Below are 20,192 nucleotides of genomic sequence, written 5' to 3'. Positions count from 1 at the left end.
CACCTGTTAGGGGCCAGGCCCACTGTGAGGTGCTAGCAAGCTCAAGATGAAACCGGAGGAGGAAGAAGCAGTCACAAGGCAACAAGTCCTCTGAACTCCTCCTCAATGCCTACCTGCTTGGACCACAACCTTACGGCTTCTGGCCTACTCACTCTGCTGTCTGGCAAGAAAGAAAGACTCTGGTCTGGTGACAAAAGTAAAGAATTGATAAAGAAGTTCAACATGCATTTTTTTCCTTCCTTCCTTTTTTTTTTTTTTTGGAGTCAGAGACTCACTCTGTCACCCAAGCTAGAGTGCAGGGACCTGTTCATGGCTACCACAGCCTTGATCTGCTGGGCTCAGGCGATCCTTCCACCTCAGCCTTCCACGTAGCTGGAACCACAGGCCTGTGACACCACATCCAGGTAAATATTTTGATTTATTGTAGAGACAAGGTCTCGCCAAGTTGCCCAGGTTGGTCTCAAACACCTGGGCTCAGGCAGTTCTCTCACCTCTACCTTCCAAAGTGCTGGGATTACAAGTGTGAGCCACCATGCCTGGACAAAATATATTTCTGATGGGAATTATATATTAATATTGCCTTTAAAAACAGAAATAGTTAAATTCACATTTTATCTACAAGTCAGTATAATTATCAGGAAATACAGACTAAAAAATACATTGAATGGTTAACAAACAGCTCAGCACTGACCAAGGCAATAATATCAAAGCTAAATGAACAGTAATTATCTACTTTTTTAAAGCAATGAAAAAGTTTTCAACATTAAATAAGAAAATTATAAACATGTGTATACCTAACCCTGAATTGTACCCCACATCTTTAAAATAAAAAATTTAAAAAAAACATAGAACAAAAGAAGAGCTGTTTATGGACTTTTTGCTGAAGTATCCTTACAAATCATTCTTTGCGGACATTTAAACAATTCAGCCATCATAGAAACATGAATAGTAGGGCCTGGCAATGTGGCTGAGCCTTTGATCATAAACGACAATGAAAGTCCAGAAAGCGGTACACTGCTTATTCACCCAAGAAAGCAAGCAACTTGTACTCCCCAGAATTTCATGAATCATTGAGGAAATCTTCACAAGATAACCATCGAAAGAGACTTCATGCTTTGTGAATCAACATAAGCCTAATAAAAGAGAAAGACTCCCCCAAAGAGCTTTTTCCTATATTAAGTGCTAATAAGATGGAGATAGCACAGGAAATTGTGGGGCACAGAGGAGGTCCCATGTGAGGGACTGTGTTCTGCCCATGACACAAAGAGGCAAATAAATTACAGCCATTGCTTTTAAATAACTTAAAAATTTTACAAGGGTATTAAGTTACAGAAAAATGAAAAAAAAAATCTGCTAACATACAGCAGCCAAAACAGTGGAACAGTTCCAGAATAAAATGAGAATAAAATGCAAAGCAGTCACCAGGGCCAAGCAGCCTGGTTGGGCTCTATCCTCAACTTCACTGTCTGCCTTAACTGTGGACTCTCCGCCTCAGCACCTTTGCATCTGCTGTCGCTTCTGCCTAGAAAATCTTCCCTAGATGTGCAGGCACAGTCCCTACCTCAACAGATCCCACTAGAAGGCCTTCCCTTACCTGATGTGTCTGAACTCAGACCCGCTTCTTCCTTCCCCACTCCCTGATCTGCTATATTCCTCTTCAGGGTATTTCTCCCTACCTGCTTTCCTATTGTGTAGCCACTTGTTTGTTCATTGTCTTTTTAAGTCTCAGGGTCTAGAACTGTGCTTAACACTTAGCAGATGCTGAACAAATCTTTCCTGGATAACTAATTGAATGGTTTTAAACAACAAACTATGGGAATGGGAATATGAGAGAACAAGAGGTTTGTACTGATTGGAAAGATCAAGGAAAGGGTGAGATTTATGCAGTTTACAGGATTTCCATGGGACTTGTGTCAAGGGGGAAAAGGAGTAGAAGGAAGGATGTGGGAGAACATAACCAGGCTAAGCAAACCACAGGAAATGGATGCTCCAGGATCTGTAGTGGGACACACCATAGATGAAAAGTTACACAGGGGACTTGCAGCTGGAAATTCTGGCAAAAGCAAGAAGAACATGGGTGGGAGAATCCATCTTCCATCATCTTCCATCCATGTTAAATAGTTTTAACCTCTGTTTTTGCTAATGGAATGTATTAATAATATGAAATAACATGTTAATGCCTAATATATTCTAGGTTCCATCCTTGAGATTTGATATGTTATCTTAATTATTTTTATAAATAATTATGATGATTAAGTCAGATAACCCATGTAAAGCATTTATCATGCAAGGATAGGTTCTCATTAAATGGTACTGATGTTGGGTTTTATTATTATTATTATTATTATCATCATGATTCTAACAATAATTCTGTCAGGTAGGTTTTAAGGTATTATTTAGTCCCATTTCACAAATAAGAAAATGAGGACTCAGAGAGGAATTAGGTAATAATTTCACAGCTCCAGTTTAGTCGCAACTGAGATTTGCCAAAACTCCAGAGTCCATTTTTTTTTTCTACTACAGAATATAGCCTCAATTAAAACGCTTTATGTAGACTTATAAGTGTTCAGGACATATGTTTAGGATAAACATATAGCATTGTATCTAGCCACACTGTAAAGAAAACTCACAGGGTAGACAGTAGGCTATATATAGCCACGCATGAAGCCATTGCCAATGCTCTCTTGCAGCGTCATGATTTCATGTCTCTGTTACAGTGTCAAGAACTAAATTCTTTTCTGGAAAAAATTCTACTCTATCAAGTACCCCACCTTTCCATTCCTTCTTACTTTTAGTGAGTAAGGAAACCCATGCTGTGAACAGGATTTTGAATGTGTTAAAAATGGATGCTTAAAGGAACAGTAGGAGCCAATAGCAACAGCCAAGGGCACATGGCTTCCAGAAGAAGGTTATCATGGGCCTTGGCTAAAAAGGGAAGGCCATATCCATTGCTGTGGATGAGAAGTCAAAGTATATGCACCTCCCATCTAGGTTCAACTCCCCAAGTCTTCCAATCACTATATTCTGAAGGTCAGGCCTGTCTCTCCCAAAGAGTGGAAGGAATTGGAGAGAGAGGCAGGATTTTGTATCTGATGGTGGTCCTGAGGCCAGTTCAGGATCCTGGCATGGTGCTTAAAGCCCAGCACTACTAATTACATATTAATGGTAACTAGCAAAGCAACTACTTTTTAAATAACAAAGGTAACCCCAGGGGCAGGGAAATGTCAAACTGAATGCTTAATAAAGTTGGTGCAAAATGCTGTAGGGGTGCAATGTTAAATTTTCAGCCATAAATGGAGATGATCCAAGGAGTGAAAAAAAGGAAAAAACCTCACTTCCTTTGCATACCCAGAGTGTAGGTTTGATTACTGAATAGAGAGATGAAATATGTGTTAAATAATTCTTCTGAACAGCTCATTAGGCCTAATCCATCTCTGATTTCTATGAGTCCATTAATTCCAAATATGCGCCTGCTTATACATACACACACACATCTATACATGATCGTAAAATGCCAGCTTAATTTCACAATGTAATATCCTGGAAATGGTAACAGGTAAAACATCAAATGGGATATTATGCATGTTTTAAATGTTGACAATTTTCAGATGTGATAAATGAAAATGACAAAGAAGAGTGGACTCAAAAAGGATGACATTTCAGTTAGAAGACACCAGACCCTCATGGCTAAAAAAGAGGAGCCAAGCGTGGCACATCAAATATGGATTGCCACAAAACTACAAAGCTGGAACAGCCCGCACAGTGTCCACATGGAAACCACCAGCCATCCAAACACAACAAATAAAACCAACATAGGTGTTGAGTTCATTCATTTATGTGGAATTTTGATTTAATTCTCACCTCCTAAAATCTGTGCTCCTGTCATCACTTCTCCTTAATTCTGATGTTATAATAGCTCGCACCGACACTGAAGACCCCCAGATCCTCTTATTTACAGCTTGCCCTTTCCTGGGTTTTGAAATTTCCTCCTCATCTTGTTCTTCTTTTACTAGGTCATTAAACTTGCTGATTGCCTTGTCTAGCATTCTTCCAGCAGATCTCTGTAGGGCTCCTCTCCACAGTCCACGGCCCTGACTACCCTGTCAGCCCCTGCCCCTCTCTACACACCAGGTTACTCTGTCCTTTCACCCACAGTTTACTTTCTGTCACAATACTCTGATGATGTGTTGTTTGTTTACTTGTTTTCCGACTACCGGTTCCCTGCAGGTTGTGTGCTGCTCAAGGGTGCTGGGCTGAGGAGCTGAAGAAACCACCAAAATGCAGTCGGCACTCTTTACCCAACCAGGGGCTCTAGTGAATGACTTCATCAACTGAGGAAGAGCACCTACTCCTAACTGGTCTGTGCAAGTTGTACCTGGGAGAAGACATCTTTTTTCTCAAGTACACAAGCCATGGCCCTGGACTCCTTCACTAGAAACTACAAAGAGAAGTGCTGCACCTAGAACAGTGCCTGGTCACAAGGACTACTGAAGCCACACAGAAGGCTCATCTATTTACTCTCCAAGAACACACTGAGCTCCTGGGATGTGCCAGCAGACCGATGCAACAATGGAAATAAGCCAAGATCCCTGACCCCTGAGTTGCACAACTGTGGAACCGAGTTGCCTGAAGCCTCGACCTCCCTGTGCAGCCTCACTGCTCCAACTCTCTTCTTCCCTCCCCTTTTTTCACACCTTTCTGTCTCCTTTCCTCAAATCCACCAGTGACCAACCACCACCTGGTTGCCCTTCAAAGAACCAAACTCAACAGAGGTTTTTCTCTCCTTTCTCTTCAACATTCTTAAGAACAAACCTACAAATCACCCCCTCTGTCTCTTTACTGTGTGTCAATTTAAACACTGAATGTTAGGATATTTCTAGCACGAAAGGTTACACTAAATAAGAAACCTCCAGTCATTAATGAGCAATTTGTCATCTAAGAGGTATTTTCACTAATTATAACATGTCACGAATTATGTCCATTATGGACACGTGCTCATTTGCCTCAGGGTAAAACTCTTCTTTGTCACTGTTTTTCACATACCTGCAGAATAAAGCAGACATTTTACTCAGACAGAGATGTAAAGAGTCAGGCAACTGAAAATCAAATATTCGTGGCTTCCGTCTGAAAAGGCCATGGTCCTCACTTTCAGACACAAGCAAAAATCACCAAAAAGCTTGCCAAGAAATTTTAATAAGTGCTTAGGTTTAGATTCAAAAAATGCATCTGTGTATTTCTTCTATGCAGTAGGAATCAGAAAGTATGAATTACACTCATTGAGTGTTGAATTTGATAAGATATACTAGGTATTGTAAAAAACTCCAGAATCTCAAAAACCTACATAGAAGTTTATTTTTCCTTTCTGTAATAATCTAACAAGGTTCCGGGTCAGCTGGTGGGGTGGGGGTGAGAACCCCTCTCAGTGTGGACATTCAGAAACTTGGCTAAGGGAGCATTGCCAAATAGGACACTGGTGTCCAAGGTAATTTTAGACATTGGCATCCAGATGGCCTAACGAGAAGAAGCATGAAGAGTTTCACAGGGGAGGTTTTTAAGGAATAACAGACACATAACTTTGGTTCACATTTCTTTGATAAAGCTGTCATATGGCCACCCCTAAATTCAAAAGAGGTTGGGCCATGCAGTCAAGCTTTGTGTCCAGTGAGAAGAATAAAAAACTTTCTATATATGTTTTGAACAGCTAAAATATCTTGCTCAAAAGTGAAGAACTGAACCAAACAGTGTGGGTCTCATTTCAGGCACAGGGATGCTGAGGCCAGGACACACTAATTTTCTTAGCAACTTCACAGTGAGTTGGAACAGAGCCAGGACTTAATCCCAGGTCACCTTGGCCTGAGACCACCAGTCACCTTCCAAAAACAACAAAACCTGCTGAGACTTTCCAAGAGCCACCTCACTTCCAGATGTCCATATAGCTATCGAGTGTGCTACAGCATCAGCCAAGGTCCCAGGCTCTGTGCATTTCTACACAGGACTCCAGTGCCCCTCTCCCAGTTGGATAAAGCTAGCATTGAGAATGTAGTGAGTGCCCGGCACTGCTATAATTACACTTCACAACTGATCTGGATACCCTGTTATTAGCTCCCTTAAATGATAACAAACTTAGACATGGTGAGGTTAATCAATGTGCCAAACGTCATACACCTAATGGTTGTAGCAGGATTTGAATCTGGGAAGGGGGTCAGGTTCCAAATCTATCACTTAATCATTATCCTCTAGAGCCCTAAGGGAATACATTCTTTTTTTTTTTTTGAATTGGAGTCTCACTCTTGTCGCCCAGACTGGAGTGTAGTGGTATGCTCACCGCCAACACAGCCTTGACCTGCTGGGTTTGGGTGATCCCTCCGTCTCAGCCTTCCAAATAGCTGGAACTACAGATGCATGCCATCACACCCGGCTAGTGTTTGTGATTTATTGTAGAGATAAGGACTCACCAAGTTGTCCGGGCTGGTCTCAAACCCCTGGGCTCAGACAATCCTCTCACCTCGGGTTCTCAAAGTGCTGGGATTACAGTCTGAGCCACCGCGCCCAGCCAGAACACATTCTTAGTACAGAAAGTTAACGTAAAATATTGGACATTGAATAATGTGTTAAATTTCAGGCTCACAGACTGATTTCTAACTGTTGCTTTCTTCCCTTCCCCACAAGTTTGCAGGCCCTGAACTAGATAATCCTTATTCTCAAGTATTTATTAGATTTTCTATAAAATCCTTGTGAAAGTGGATATTTAAAGGCCCTTTAGATTCCACACGTGTAGACTTTATGAAGTGTGTCACACTGCCAACAATTTTCCCTTCAACGTCTCATTCTACTCACTGACCTAGAAAACAAACCCAATGCCAACTCACACACACACTATTTGCACTGTGTTTAATAACACCCAAACCCATGCCAATATAGAGACAACCCTGAGTTTCTTTTTTCCAATAAATGATAGATAATTTCACTATTAACAGCTTACTATTATTCCTAACAAACGTTTCATCCACTCAACAAATATCCTGTAATATATCCCATGTTCTAGGAAGTAATATAGACACTATAAATGAAAGCACTCAGTGGCCTGGTGAATCTTACATTTTAAGGGAAAAGTCAATAAATAAGTAACAGATAAACAAATAATAGACTTTTCTAGGTGTTAAGGGCTATGAAGAAAATGGTGATATGAAATTGCATGATCTGGAAAGTAGACACATGAATTCAATTACGGGTCCAGACATGCAAGATTAAAGAGGATTCTGGTAGAGGGAAGATTTCCTAAGTCAAGAAGAAACTTGGCAGGTTCCAGGAACAGAGGGGAAGTTCAGCATGCTGCATCCACACACATGAGGTAGCAGTGACAGAGGAAGAGGTCTGAGGGGTAGACAGGTACCAGGTGATTAAAAGTCTTCCGTACCATCAAAGCACTTGCATTTCATTCTAAGTGAGCTGGAAGCCACTGCAGGTTTTCAACAGAGAGCCAGTAATTTATGTTCTTAAGTGATAACTGGGAAATTAGGCAAAGAATGGACTCCGGGGAACAGGAAAATCAGACAAGAGACCACCAAAATAGCCCAGGAGAGAGGGTGGCTATGCCCAAGGAAGAGGTGCTCAGAATCTGAAAAGTGGTCTGATCCAGGCTATATCTTAGGAGTAAAGACAAACAGTTTTATTGCTGGATTCAATGCAGCATGGGAGAGAAAGAAATCATAAATTAAAGATCTCCTGGCCGGGCTTGGTGACTCAGCCTGAAATCACAGTACTTTGGAAGGCCAAGGTGAGTGGATTGCCTGAGCTCGCAGGTTCAAGACCAGCCTAGGCAAATTGGTGAGACCTCATCTCTACAATAAAAATTTTTTTTTAAAAAAATTAGCCAGGTTTGGTAGTGCATGCCTGTAGTTCCGGCTACTTGGAAGGCTGAGGCGGAAGACTGCCGGATCCCAGCAAGTCGATGATAGGGTGGCCGTGAGTGTGCCACTGCACTCTGCCTGGGCAACGAAGTGAGATTCAGACTCAAAAAAAAAAAAAAAAAATCTCCTATGCTCCTATGTTTTGGCCTGAGCAGCTGGGTGGTGATACCAGGTCCTAATATCGGAGCAACTGAGGGAAGAGCAGGTGGGTGTGGCTGGAGATGGTCCCATGGGGCTGGTGTCAAGGCCATGTCAGTCAGTCACAAACCAGGGTCTATCTGTGAACAGCAGGATAGATCACCTGGAGGTCTCAAGTAAGGAGCATGGGCAAGACCATAGCAGATGACTGCAATGAGGAAGGGGCCTCGGGTAACAGGCCACACCACAAGTGCCACCCTAACTGGAGATGTTGAGAAAGAGGAGAAAAGAAATGTTCAGAAGCCACAATGAACAACATGGAGGACATCTACCCAACTTTCAGGTCTCAAAGCAAGCAGGGTATAAGGAGGGAGACCCAAAAAAATTCAGACTGATCTTTTGGAGGGTGGACCTCTTGTAGTACACTCACAATTTGTTCCTCCAGATCAAATGGTCAACCAAAGTTTTTATCTGGAAGTTTTGAGAAGATTGCATCAGGATTTGTGGAAGAAACATCCTGAATTGTGGCAGAAGGTGTTTGGCTCTTCCCCCATGACAACACACCTGTCCATATCACACGGAGTGTTCAGCAGTTTTTTACCCAAAATGGCATGCCCCCTATGCCCAACCCTCTTTATTCACCCTATCTCGCCACAAACGACTTTTTTGTTTGTTTCCCTGGATGAAAAAAGCCCTCAAAGGGAAATATTTTGGCGATGTGGAAGAGGTGAAACAAAAAATAATAGAAGCACTAAAAGCCATTAAAATTGACAAATTGAAAAACTGTTTTGCACAGTGGTAAAAGTACCTCAATAAGTATATTACATCAGACAGAGATTACTTTGAAGGTGGCTGAAGTTTAAACATGTAAGAATAAAAACACAATTTTTTATAAATAAATTCCTTTTTGGGGGAGTGTCCTCCTTCAAAGGAGAAAAACAGCCACTATTGAGATGACTCTGTGAATGGAAATAACCCAGAGAGCAGCTGGACTTCAGCTTAAGCAAGAAAAAAAGTCAAAAGAAAGGGAACATTCAAAGAAGAGACTAGAGACATAAGGATTTTGCCGGTGACAGATCATGAAAGAAAGCAGAAGGGTTTAGGGGATGAGGGAGAGGTTTGAAATTGGGTCAAATAATTGGATGGGGTGATAAGAATCTAGAAGATGATATACGGCCCTGGGGTTGAGGATCTGTAACTCCTGAGGTGGCTGAAATAACTAAGAAGATACAAGAGCGTTTGCTCCAGATGATCACTTAGGAATCCCAGGGTAATCAATTCTAATTACATGTCTACCCCAGATCAGCCCCTTTGGTTTTGCAATGTAGAGGTAAGGACTAGGAGAGGAACAGTTATCCCATGAGCATGCTGGGCTCTGATGCCTCCCCTGTGGGATGCAGTGGCTTGTGTTATGGTTGGACACTAGGTGGTCTAACCAGGCTTTTCCATGATCCTTTAGAGATGATTATTACTGTTGAACAAAATTATTTCTTTATAATACCCAAATGTACCAGTTTCTTAATGCTGTCATAAAAGAGGACTAAAACTGAGTCCTCTTAAGACAACAGAAATTATTGTCTCACAGTTCTAGAAGCTGGAAGTCTGGAATCATGGTGACTCTCATGAGAGTTGGCAGGGCCATACTCCCTCTCTCTCTCTCTGAAACCTATGGGGAACAGTCCTTCTTTGAATCTTCCTAGTTCCTGGAATTTTGGCGGCGATTCTTGGCTTGCAGGTACATCACTCCAACCTCTGCCTTTGTTGTCCCATGACCCTCTGTGCGTGTCTTCTATATCTCCACATGCTCATGTTTTCATAAGGACATAAGTTATAATGGTATAATCTGGTATGACCTCACCCTAGCTGAGTATATCAACACTATTTCTTAATAAAGTCATATTATAAGTTACCAGAGGTTAAGACTTCAACATATCTTTTGGTAGGGGGCGAGGTGGGATTGCATAATTCAACCCACAACACCACAGTATTGCTATTTCCAGTTTTTATGTATAACTGCATTAAATTAAAAATAATTTGTATGTGTTCTTTTCCTTACTAATTCATTCTGATGGGTTAGAATTTTGGACTGAGCTCTCCTGACAAGTAAATTTGTTCAAATAGGATTATTCCAAGTGTGAGAGCACTTTTCACTCGTCCACTACATTACAGCCTGTTTGAAATTCAGAAAAGACCAAGGAACTATTTTCATACAAATACATCTTCCTTTGCTTCCATGGGGCCAACAAAGCTTTTTCTGAAGGTTGATTTCAGTTTTTCAAATTTTCCATCAGCCTGTTGGTTAATGCTGTTTTCATTAAAAATTCTATTATTTTAAAAAATCCATCAGCAAGATTGTAAGATTCATTCGTATGTTCATTTTCTAAGACAAATCTAACCCCCCGAAAAGCTCTCCAAGCCAAAACATTTCACACTGACAAGACAGCAAGTTGGTAAGATATGCCCAAATAAACCCAAATAACCATGTGAATAAATGAGATTTGGGAAAAACAGATCATGAAAGATTGAGACTGCTATATATAATAGTTCACTATATTTAAACTAATTTAATTCCTTTGGCATTGGGTTAAAATAAAAAAGACTGTTTCTGTGGTCCCATCAGTGAATTCCAAGATCATTTTCTAATGCCAGAGGCACAGGTCTTGCCCCAAAGAAAAAGTTTCCAAGTGCAAAGAGGCTTTCTTCTCTATTTTCACCATCACCGTGCAAGCCCGGAGCCCACCTCCCAATGATCAGGAGACACAAATGAAGGAAAAAGTTACAATTAGGGAACATGCAAGCTGTAAGAGTCTTAAAAACCACCTAAAAGGCATTATCTCAACCCCTGTTTTACCATCTGACTCCAGTGGAATTATCATGAAAAAATCATGCATCCAAGGAAAAAGGATCTACCAATCCTAAATCTGTGCAGATTTCAGATAGCCTGCTCCACAAAACCTTCTGGATGACTATTTATTTAGTTAGTTAGTTAGAGGCAGAGCCTCACTCTGCCACCCAGGCTAGAGTACATTGGCATGATCACAGCCACTGCAGCCTCGATCTGCTGGCTCAGGAGATCCTTCTGCCTCAGCCTTCCAAGTTGCTGGAACTTCCGGCACATGCCAGCATACCTGGTTAATTTTTTTTTTAATTGTGGAGACAAGGTCTTGTCATGTTCCCAGGCTGGCCTCAAACCCCTGGGCTCAGGCAATCCTCTCATCTCCACCTCCCAAAGAGCAGGAATTACAGGTATGAGCCACCATGCCCAACTGGACAGCCTTTTTTGGTGGGAAATTCATCATTACAGTCATGAACTGTTACAACTTGTATGTAACATCTTATTATGAAAAATGAAGAGATGACTTTTTTCTCACTGCTTCTCAGAAATAAAATATGTCAATAAATGATTTGAATTGAAGATTCCTAGGATCTGAACAGATGTGTAAGAGAGGCACCAAAAAAAAAAAAAATCACAATTACAGGTGGACCAAGGGATACTTCTCTCTTTATAAATCTTCAGAAGCAAGATACAGTGTATCTACCAAAGTGTATCTACATGGATATTTAAGCTACAATAGTTTATAATGAAAACTGCTATGTATGGGTATGTTATGTGTACATATATGTACATATCATACATATATATGAGAGAGAAAGAATGATAGCTATAATTATACACTAAGCTCTGTGTGCACTTTTTCATTTTATCCCAAAACAGCAGTGGTAATGACTGTCTTCTTTAAATGGAGAGATTAAGAATTTTTCCCATGATCACACAAAGAGAAAGAGTAGATTCCTGTCTCCCAGTCTGTTTTCTTCCCAGCATACCTACCAGAATCTGAGTCCGTGAGGTCTTGTTTGCTAAAGATCTTGGGCTCCAACAGTTAGGTGTACACCCATTAAACTTTTCTATTGCTTCCTCCTCTCCTCAACTCACATGCAATTTGAATTTGCATCCTAAACCCTGTAAATATTTGCCTTTCTAAAAATAGTATTATTTGATCATCTATATGATGTTGATAGCATTGTTTATTTATTAATAGTTACCTACTACACAGTGGGAACCTATGCTCCTGAGGAAGCAAACTGACCTCAAATAATGCAAGGATAATGTCATATTTCATCCGTCGTGGAGACTTTCAACCCAAGAGTATGCCATTACCATTAGTTATCATTTTTTTTAAGATTCCCAAGGAGAGATGCCTGTTACTGGTTTTAAAAAGGAAGGAAGGAAGGAAGGAAGGAAGGAAGGAAGGAAGGAAGGAAGGAAGGAAGGAAGGAAGGAAGGAAGGAAGGAAGGAAGATTTAGGTCCATGTCCCACCTAGTCTGCCCTAGTGCCATGACACCCAGATGCACTGGCTTGTGGAATCCTCACAGAATTGTGTGTCTACCTAGATTTGTTCAATACCCCATTCTGGAGAAATACATGGAAAAGCCCACGGTATTGTCAGCTCTTCGTGAGGGAGTCCAAGATTGCTGATGTCTGAAGCAAAGATTGGCAGAAGAACCTGGAATAAAAGCATCACTCTAAGCAAAGTAAGGAAGTTCTAGGATTCTCTGAGGAGAAGGGACCTCTGGAGGCCAGCTGGGTCTTTGTCTCCAAGCCACAGATGGCAGGAGACCTTATACACTCTCAACTCCCCATTTTTCACACTTCAGGAAAGGGCATCCTTTTGTACCATGACAAGGAGGAACAACAAAACTCACTGGATCTTCAGGAGGAAATGAACTTGACAATAAAGAACAGAAGGGCTAGAATGAGATCAGCACTATGGAACAAAGAGAGAGCGTCTAGGAGTCAGACACTGCTAACCCTGGGTTCCAGGCTCAGCAACCATCTGAGTGTGTGATCTGGGAGAATACCTTCACTTCGCTTCTCAGTGTTTTCATTTCCTGATCTGTAAAATCAGGATAATAATTGCATCCACCTCATGGAGCATCTATGAGGATTAAATGAGATTCTGCTGGTAAAGTGCTTAGCACAGGGCCTGACACTCAGTAAACACAGTTGTCCCATATGGAATCAGAGTTGGAGCAGGCGTTGGTACCAGACTAAACCAGCAGTTAAGAGAGAAAACGGTGATAAATGTCAGCTAATTGCATTAGAAGCATTCATGACCAGCAGGATGCTTTTACACTTAGTAGGAAAAGGTGGCCCTTCCTTCAGGCACATGTAGCGCCATGCTTAGGCTCACAGTAGTGGGATCGGGCGTGTGCTGGCTGTCGGCCCCTCTCACCCTTCCAGAAGGCATCCTTGTGCAAGACTGATTATCACTAGTCTCACTGTCTGCAAAATCAGGCAGTTGAACTCCCTGGTCTCTACAATCCTTTCAAACTCAAAAACACTGTGTATTTAAAAGAAGAAGAAAGGAAAAAGCCTTTCTGCAAATCACCTGTGCTGTAGGTGAGGGGCGTTAGAGAACCGGGCTGGTCCTCAGTACCTTCCTCTAGGTTTCAGTGACAACTGGCATACTCCTTCTCCTTATTCCCCATGGTTGGTTGAGTTTTTAGCTTTCCCATTTTAGTTTTTGGCTCTTCAATCGGCTGAATGTGCTTCCAGGAGCCTCCCTCTGCAGTCCCATCTGTCCCTGCTCCTCAGAGCCAGGGGCCACCGACTGGATGCCTGGCAAAGCCCTGAGGTGAGTGCACAGTGGCCAGTCCTGGGAAGGGCAGGACAGTGGGAACACCACATGTTTCCAGAGTGGCACTGCTAGTCTGAATGGACAAACTCATAAACAACAGATCAATAGTTACACCGCGAGACATCCACTGCCAGCAGACTTCGAAAATAAGAGAGGATGAGCAGAGAGATGCATTTCTGTGCCCCTCCTTACCTGGAAAGCACTAATTTCCCTGAGGTGCACCTGGGGTTGGTTACATCATCATTTCTGCAAAGGCTTAAGGATTGGATAGGGAAAAGACCCAGCAGAAAGTGGGCATGTGTCATAAGTGCAGCTATGAAATAATGGACAACCAACATGGCCCATCTGTGTCCTGGATAGGTAGACACCAGTTCAGTGACTTCCATATGTTTGTAACCTGCCTACCAGCACCTTCTGGAGAACAACCTCACACAGCAGCAAGACCTGGACAGAAATGACAGTGAGTCAGTAACATGGCCAAGACAAGGAAAACACAAGACAATTCAGGGGAAAGGACACAGATTAGCAAGGAGAAGACATAATCTCAGCTCTTCAATTCTCCAGTCATTCATGCAGCAAGCATTTATTGAGCACCTACTATATGCCAGACACTGCTTATTCAGTGCTGAATAAGACAGAGAGGGTGTCTATTCTCAAGGAACTTACAGTCCAGTTGGGAAAGACAGATCATATACAGATAACTACATAAAAGAATAGAATGGAGTAACTTCGGGTAGAAATGAGCTTGCTGGAGAAAAGTCCAGGGTGATATGCCATCATAAGCTGGTGGTAGTGGTAGGAAATTCTTCCAATGTGGGTGTCAAGAAAGGCCTCAGTGAAGGGGTTCTACATGAGCTTAGACTAAAATGGTAAGAAACAGCCATTCATGGGAAGATCTGGGTGGGAGTATTCCCAGCAGTGGGGACTATGACAGGAAAGGCTCTGTAGCTGGAATAAGCTTTGTTTATGAAATAGAAAAAAGGCCAAGCTGTATACAGCAGAGGGAGTGGAGGGTTGGAGGATGATTATTTGGACTTTATCAGCAAATACCATGGGCCAAGCCATGTGCTCGGTATTAGGATGCAAACCCAAGTGAGGCACAGTTCTGCCCTCAAGAGGCTGTGGAGCAGCTGGAGAGACTAACAGAATCCATCTGCTTATAAAACGACATGCTAGGTGCTTTATATGACATGAACAAAGTGCCACAGCTTCCTTAATCTGGAAGGGGACTCCCTAGGTTCTCTCAAATATCAAAACCACATTATTCTATGTCAGTCCATGGAGCTGCCATGTCAAAACTCAACCCCGATCCTGTACACCTCTCAGACCTTGGATCCTTAACTTATCCCAGAAAAAGGCAAGCACATAGTGCTCACGGCATGACAAGGCATGATTCTCGCTTTTCAAGAGTTTCTCTGCCACCCATTGGAAGAAAGAAGACAGAGAGTTTAGACAATATTGCAAAACAGGGTCTAAACCAAAATGAACAGGACAGACACAGAGTACCACAGAGGAATTAGGGGAACACAGAATGCAAAGGGTCCTGAATAGACCAGAGAAAACTTCATGTACAAAGGCAAGAAGCAAAATCCTGAGCCAGCATTCCAGCTCCCCCAATTGTTACCTGTGTGATTTCAGGTAAGGTACCCTCTCTGGGCCTCAGTTTCTCATCCACAAAATGGGGGATAATTAAGTCTATTTCAGAGAGTTGTGAGGATTGAATATTACTGTGTGCACAAAATGTTTAACATAGTAACTGACCGATGACTGAGAGTACTATTTACCTTGTTAATATGATTACTAGTGCATCATAGTGTGGTTTCAAAACTTCCCAGCAGTGCCACCTTAATCGAAGGATGTAAATACTCCATGCCTCAGTTTTCTCACTTCTAAAATTGGAATAATAATGGTACCTACATCATAGGGCTATTATTAGGGCTGAGTACTAATGTTAATGAGGTTTGAGGATAGGTTCTATATAATAAAAAACACTTAAATACTCCCTAACAAATAGTGAACACCCAATAAAACTTGGCTAATAGTATTATTATTGCAGATTCTGTTTTATGTAACCTCACCTTTTTTAAAGATATGCATACAAATATCCGCAGGAGGGCAGAAAGAGTGGGAGACTGCAAATTGTAATTCTTTTCAGGCTGTCAATGCCATCCCAGGTGAAAGGTTTCCCAATACCTCCACAAGGATCGTTAGAGCTAATTGGATGAAATAAAACATTTCTTAAAAGTTTCTTACATTAGAATCTGCTGCTGAGGCATTTATTCTTTGGGTACTGGAAAAGAACCTTTAAACATGATACTGGTGAGAACAAAGCGGAATAAAATGAAATCAGAGCAAAAAGTCCTCTGCTGGTTATGAAGAAAACTACATGCATCACCAGCATCACCCATAGAAAGGTGGATAGAGTAGCCCTCCAGGCCAGAGCAGAGATGCTCAGGCCATGTAGAGTTTGGTTCTGTAGAACCTGATCATAATCATTAACCGAAAAAGAAAGAAAAAGAAGACAAAAGAAGGAAGGAAGGAAGGGAGGGAGAGAGGGAAGGAAGGGAGGGAGGGAGAGAGGGAAGGAAGGAAGGAAGAAAGGAAGGAAAGAAGGAAGGGAAGCAGGGAAGAAAGGAAGGAAGGAAGGAAGCCCTGCCCCCCACAACACAATAACAAGCAAAAATAAAGTGACCCAGAGCCCTAAGCCACTAGATTGCTGTAACCTAGAATCAGGTAGCATGCAAATTTACCCATTTTTATGCAAACAAAATACATTCTCTGAAATTCCTATTTGCCTCTTTGCCCAGAGAATCAGAAAAATGCAAAGCCCGTGTTCAAGAGTTCAAGGGCTTCCACTCAACAAAACTACACCCCTCACAAGGCAGCCCTTCCTCGTCCTAGTGCATTAGAGTCTGAGAAGAATGGGGGTAAATCCTGAGAGGCATGAGTGCACTTTGTACAGGCAGCCTGTTACACCTCGTACCCGACTCATATCCTAAATCAGGCCCATGGCCAAGGGTGGGTGTCACTCAGATCCCAGCTCATCAAATTCCTGCCCACAGAGCTCCATCCACTGTGAGGGTCTTCCTCCTGAATGTCAGGAAGACCTTCAGCCCCTGAAGCTGGCACTAAATGAGAGAAGATGTTCCAGGAGGAATTCGGCTGGGTTGGGGCCAATTCAAGGGGGTAGAGAGGATGCCCCACCATATTCCCCTTCCTCCATCTAAATCCACACAATACCACTGTACAGAGAGCATATATGGAAATGCAAGCAAACATTACAGCTGAAAAGGGGATCACCAGGGTAAGAAAAAAAAAGAGACATAGAAGGAAAGACAAAGACAAGCCGGCCAGTATATGATAATGTAATTTTAAAGAGAAGCTGCTCCTATCCCAGGCCTGTCCAGTAGCTCAGCATCTGCCACATGCAGCCACCCTCTGGACAATCCTGATTCTTATGAGCCTTGAAGCCTGCCTGCTGGGGACCAGATCTTGGCCACCGTTCTCTGTCTGTTGGGGCCTGCTTGCTATTTATTTATCTTCAAATCTCTACAGAGCTGACCACCTTCGACCTTCCCTTGAAAACAAAACAGCAAAAAATCATTTCATTTATATCTAAAATGTTCCCCATATGAGAATGTCTCTGTTTTGTCCCTGGAAAGGCCTCCTCACAGTCAAGGTTTAGGGACAGAAGGTGCATCCAGAGAACATTAAATTTTCTTGATAATAACTGCTTTAGAGGTTCATTTTTGTTTTTTATTTAAGTAGTCTGAAAGCACTGCATATTTGCAACTCCCATGAAATCCCTTTATAAAGTAGATATACAATTATTTTCAAGTGGGGGGTAGCTAGATGTTTTACCTTTGTCCAAAAGCGTCCCTAAAGAGCTCAGTGGAAGAGATGGTTTTCATGAACCAATGAGTAACTAGGAGTTCGCAGGAGCCATGAGGGTTCTCTCTCCAAAGACAAAGGATCACAGGAGGTTTACCGTCTCTCATAGGTCCTTAAATTACACACTTCCTTTGGCAATGTCCTGATAATTCAGCTCTGTGTTGCCTGTGCCTTCTCCTAAACATTTTCAGTCTTGCAGGTATTACCTTAAGCGTACAGTCCACAAACAATTCAATCTTACAGTACAATCATCAGAAAGGCAAAACAGTTGACACCAGCACCAAGGTTATCGTAAGGATTGTAACATGCAAAGGACAAGAATATTGTCACGCTGCCTTGTGGCTAGTTCTAGTGCCCAGTTTGGAAAACTTTAAGAGAGCATACTAAATCAAAAGAGCGGCAGGGAAATCGTTCCCATGAACCTTGTTAACTTCTACCTTATGCTTACTCTCTTATAAAATTCCAGAGTAAAATTTCCCATTGCAATCATTAAGTGTGTTGCCCTCATGTGAATGGTGTGGTTTACCAACAATGGAATTTGAGTTAGTGTTTCTGCAGGAAAGGTAATCAGGGAGACAGAACCATCCTACCTTACACAAAGCATAGCCAAGATTCTTCTCCTCCCCCAGTTCCTGTAAATCTTAACCCCAGAAGCCAATCAGGACCCAAACCAACAATGAAACATAGCTTCCCTTCCATAGACTAGTTTGGCACATATTGTTTTGGTGGAGAACATGAACAGTTCACCAGAGTAAATGACATTTTCCACAGATAACTCAGATTCTGTGACTTCAGCCTCAGAAAGCCACGTTCAGACAGGAGAAAGCATCCCCCCCTGCCCACCAGCTCACGGCATGAAGGCATCTCAGGAAAGTGTAGGCACAGTCAGGCCCAGGACAAAACAGACTCTCTCAGAGTCCAGGAGCCAGAGTGGGCAACTCCCCATGGCATAGATAAGTTAAGGCATTCACGCCAAGCCAGACCCCTCCTTTGGGACTCATTAACTTCAGAGCAGACTGTTCACGCTGAGCCCCTCCAGGCCCCTAGTCACCATGGTCACCAGGCTTTCAGACAGTGCCAGAGCCAAATCAATCTCAGCGACCCTGGCCCAGCCACCTCTCACCCTTAGCAAGTGCCTGAGTCACGGAGGCCAGTTTGGAGGAAACAGCTCACCTCAGAACCTCCGTGTGCTTCCCTATGACTGCCACATTCCTGGGCAGAGCACCCGGCTCATCCATAAATTGCGCAGCCGAGGGAACCAGAGGCCTCTCTGCCAGCCTGGCACGCTTCGGCGCACACACGTGCACCCTTGCCCCTTACCCCCACCCCACACAAATCATCAATTCGTAGAAGAATGGCAGCTCCCTACCTGAGGGTGGCGCTCTCCCCCTGCCGGACCGTCACGTTGTCCATAGCTTTGGGGAAGGTGGCATCTCCGCTGCGCACGGGCACTCCTGTGGGTACAAGGAACAGCAGCCTGAGAGACACGACCACGAGGCACTTCCAGGGCAGGAACAGGTACCCACAGACCCCCATCCTCGACAGCCACAACTTCCCAGAACTCGGTAGCGGCTCAGCACACGCCCCCCGGGCGAGCACAGGAAGTGGGTGGGGTGGGAGAGCGAGCACGGGGACCGAGCGGTGAACTAGCGGCGACCCGGAGGCGCTGGGAGGAGAAAAGCGCGCAGACTCCTCCAAGTCGAATATTCCTCCCCCAAATCCAGCCTCAGCTTGCCAGCTTCGGAGAACCCGTTTCCACGAAGGACAGCCAAAGGGGGCTCTCTCCTTGCGGCTTGGCCGGGGAAAGGGGAGCGCAAGGCAGGGGCAAAGGTAGGGCACGTCTCAGCAGCTGCTTCTTCCCATTAACAGTTCAGACATGGCACTTTGGAGAGGAGTAAGCACTTTGGTACCAGAAGGGGAAGGGGTGGGTTTCATCCAGCTACCCAGAGGTGGTCGGCAATTCCTCAGTTCCGACAAGGGGAAATCCGACACTTTCTTTGTAAGTTTCGGAGGAAGGCTGTGGCCACCGGAAAACAATCAGTAACAATAGCAGATGGAAAGTGGAGCACGCAGGAGGCGCCCAGGGCTGTGCGAGGAGGAGACTGCCACGCCGGCTTCGTGCAATCCGGACCCGGGGATGCGGCGGCAGCCGCCTCGGTCAACTTCCCGGAGCCCACGCGCGCGCTGTATCCGCCGCGATGGGGCCGGGCTCGGCGGAGCGGTGGATGCGGCGGCCGAGGCAGGAGCGCCCGGGCAGAGCCGACCGCGGCGGCCCCTCGATCGCTCGCTGGGGAAGGGAAGGCTAGGCGCATCCGGCTCCGGAGCCGCGCGGACGCCACGCTCAGCGGCCGCCCCCGGCCTCCGCGCCGCCTTCCTCCCGGGAGCAGCCCTGCGCGCGCGGATATTGACCTGCGGACTTGAATTGAAAATCTCCATGTTGCTGCTTGTGAGTGATTGAACTGCTTCACATCTTAGAATTTTTTCACATAGGTAAAACAAGATAAAGAAAGAGATAACAAGCCAGGCTCGGTGGCTCAGCCTGTAATCCCGGGCCTTTGGGACGCTGAGGTGAGTGGATTGCCTGAGCCCGCGGGTTCGAGACCCGCCTGGGCA

The 20,192-nt window shown here is 43.7% G+C and overlaps 1 protein-coding gene across 8 annotated transcripts in view; it reads right to left on the bottom strand.

Moving 5' to 3' along the window:
• Positions 1-20,192, bottom strand: part of NTM (neurotrimin) — a 417,718-nt gene that overhangs the window by 396,638 nt on the left and 888 nt on the right. For 2 of the 8 annotated variants that reach the window (XR_002482569.1, XM_021717830.1), the window contains exon 2: positions 18,949-19,033. Coding sequence is in view for 6 of the 8 variants with exons in the window: in XM_021717830.1 (XP_021573505.1) it covers positions 18,949-18,992 (44 nt within the window). In the remaining 2 variants the exon portion in view is untranslated. Of the gene's footprint in view, positions 1-18,948; positions 19,887-20,192 lie in introns of those variants that run through there. The other 6 variants (XM_021717827.1, XM_021717828.1, XM_021717829.1 and 3 more) reach the window with 5 other exon arrangements.

The sequence above is a fragment of the Carlito syrichta genome, unplaced genomic scaffold, assembly GCF_000164805.1.
Source record: "Carlito syrichta isolate Samal-C Ts95f unplaced genomic scaffold, Tarsius_syrichta-2.0.1 Scaffold311212, whole genome shotgun sequence".
NCBI classification, from domain to species: Eukaryota; Metazoa; Chordata; class Mammalia; order Primates; family Tarsiidae; genus Carlito; species Carlito syrichta.
The sequence above is the reverse complement of the archived record's forward strand: the minus strand, read 5'-3'. Positions and strand labels throughout refer to the sequence as shown.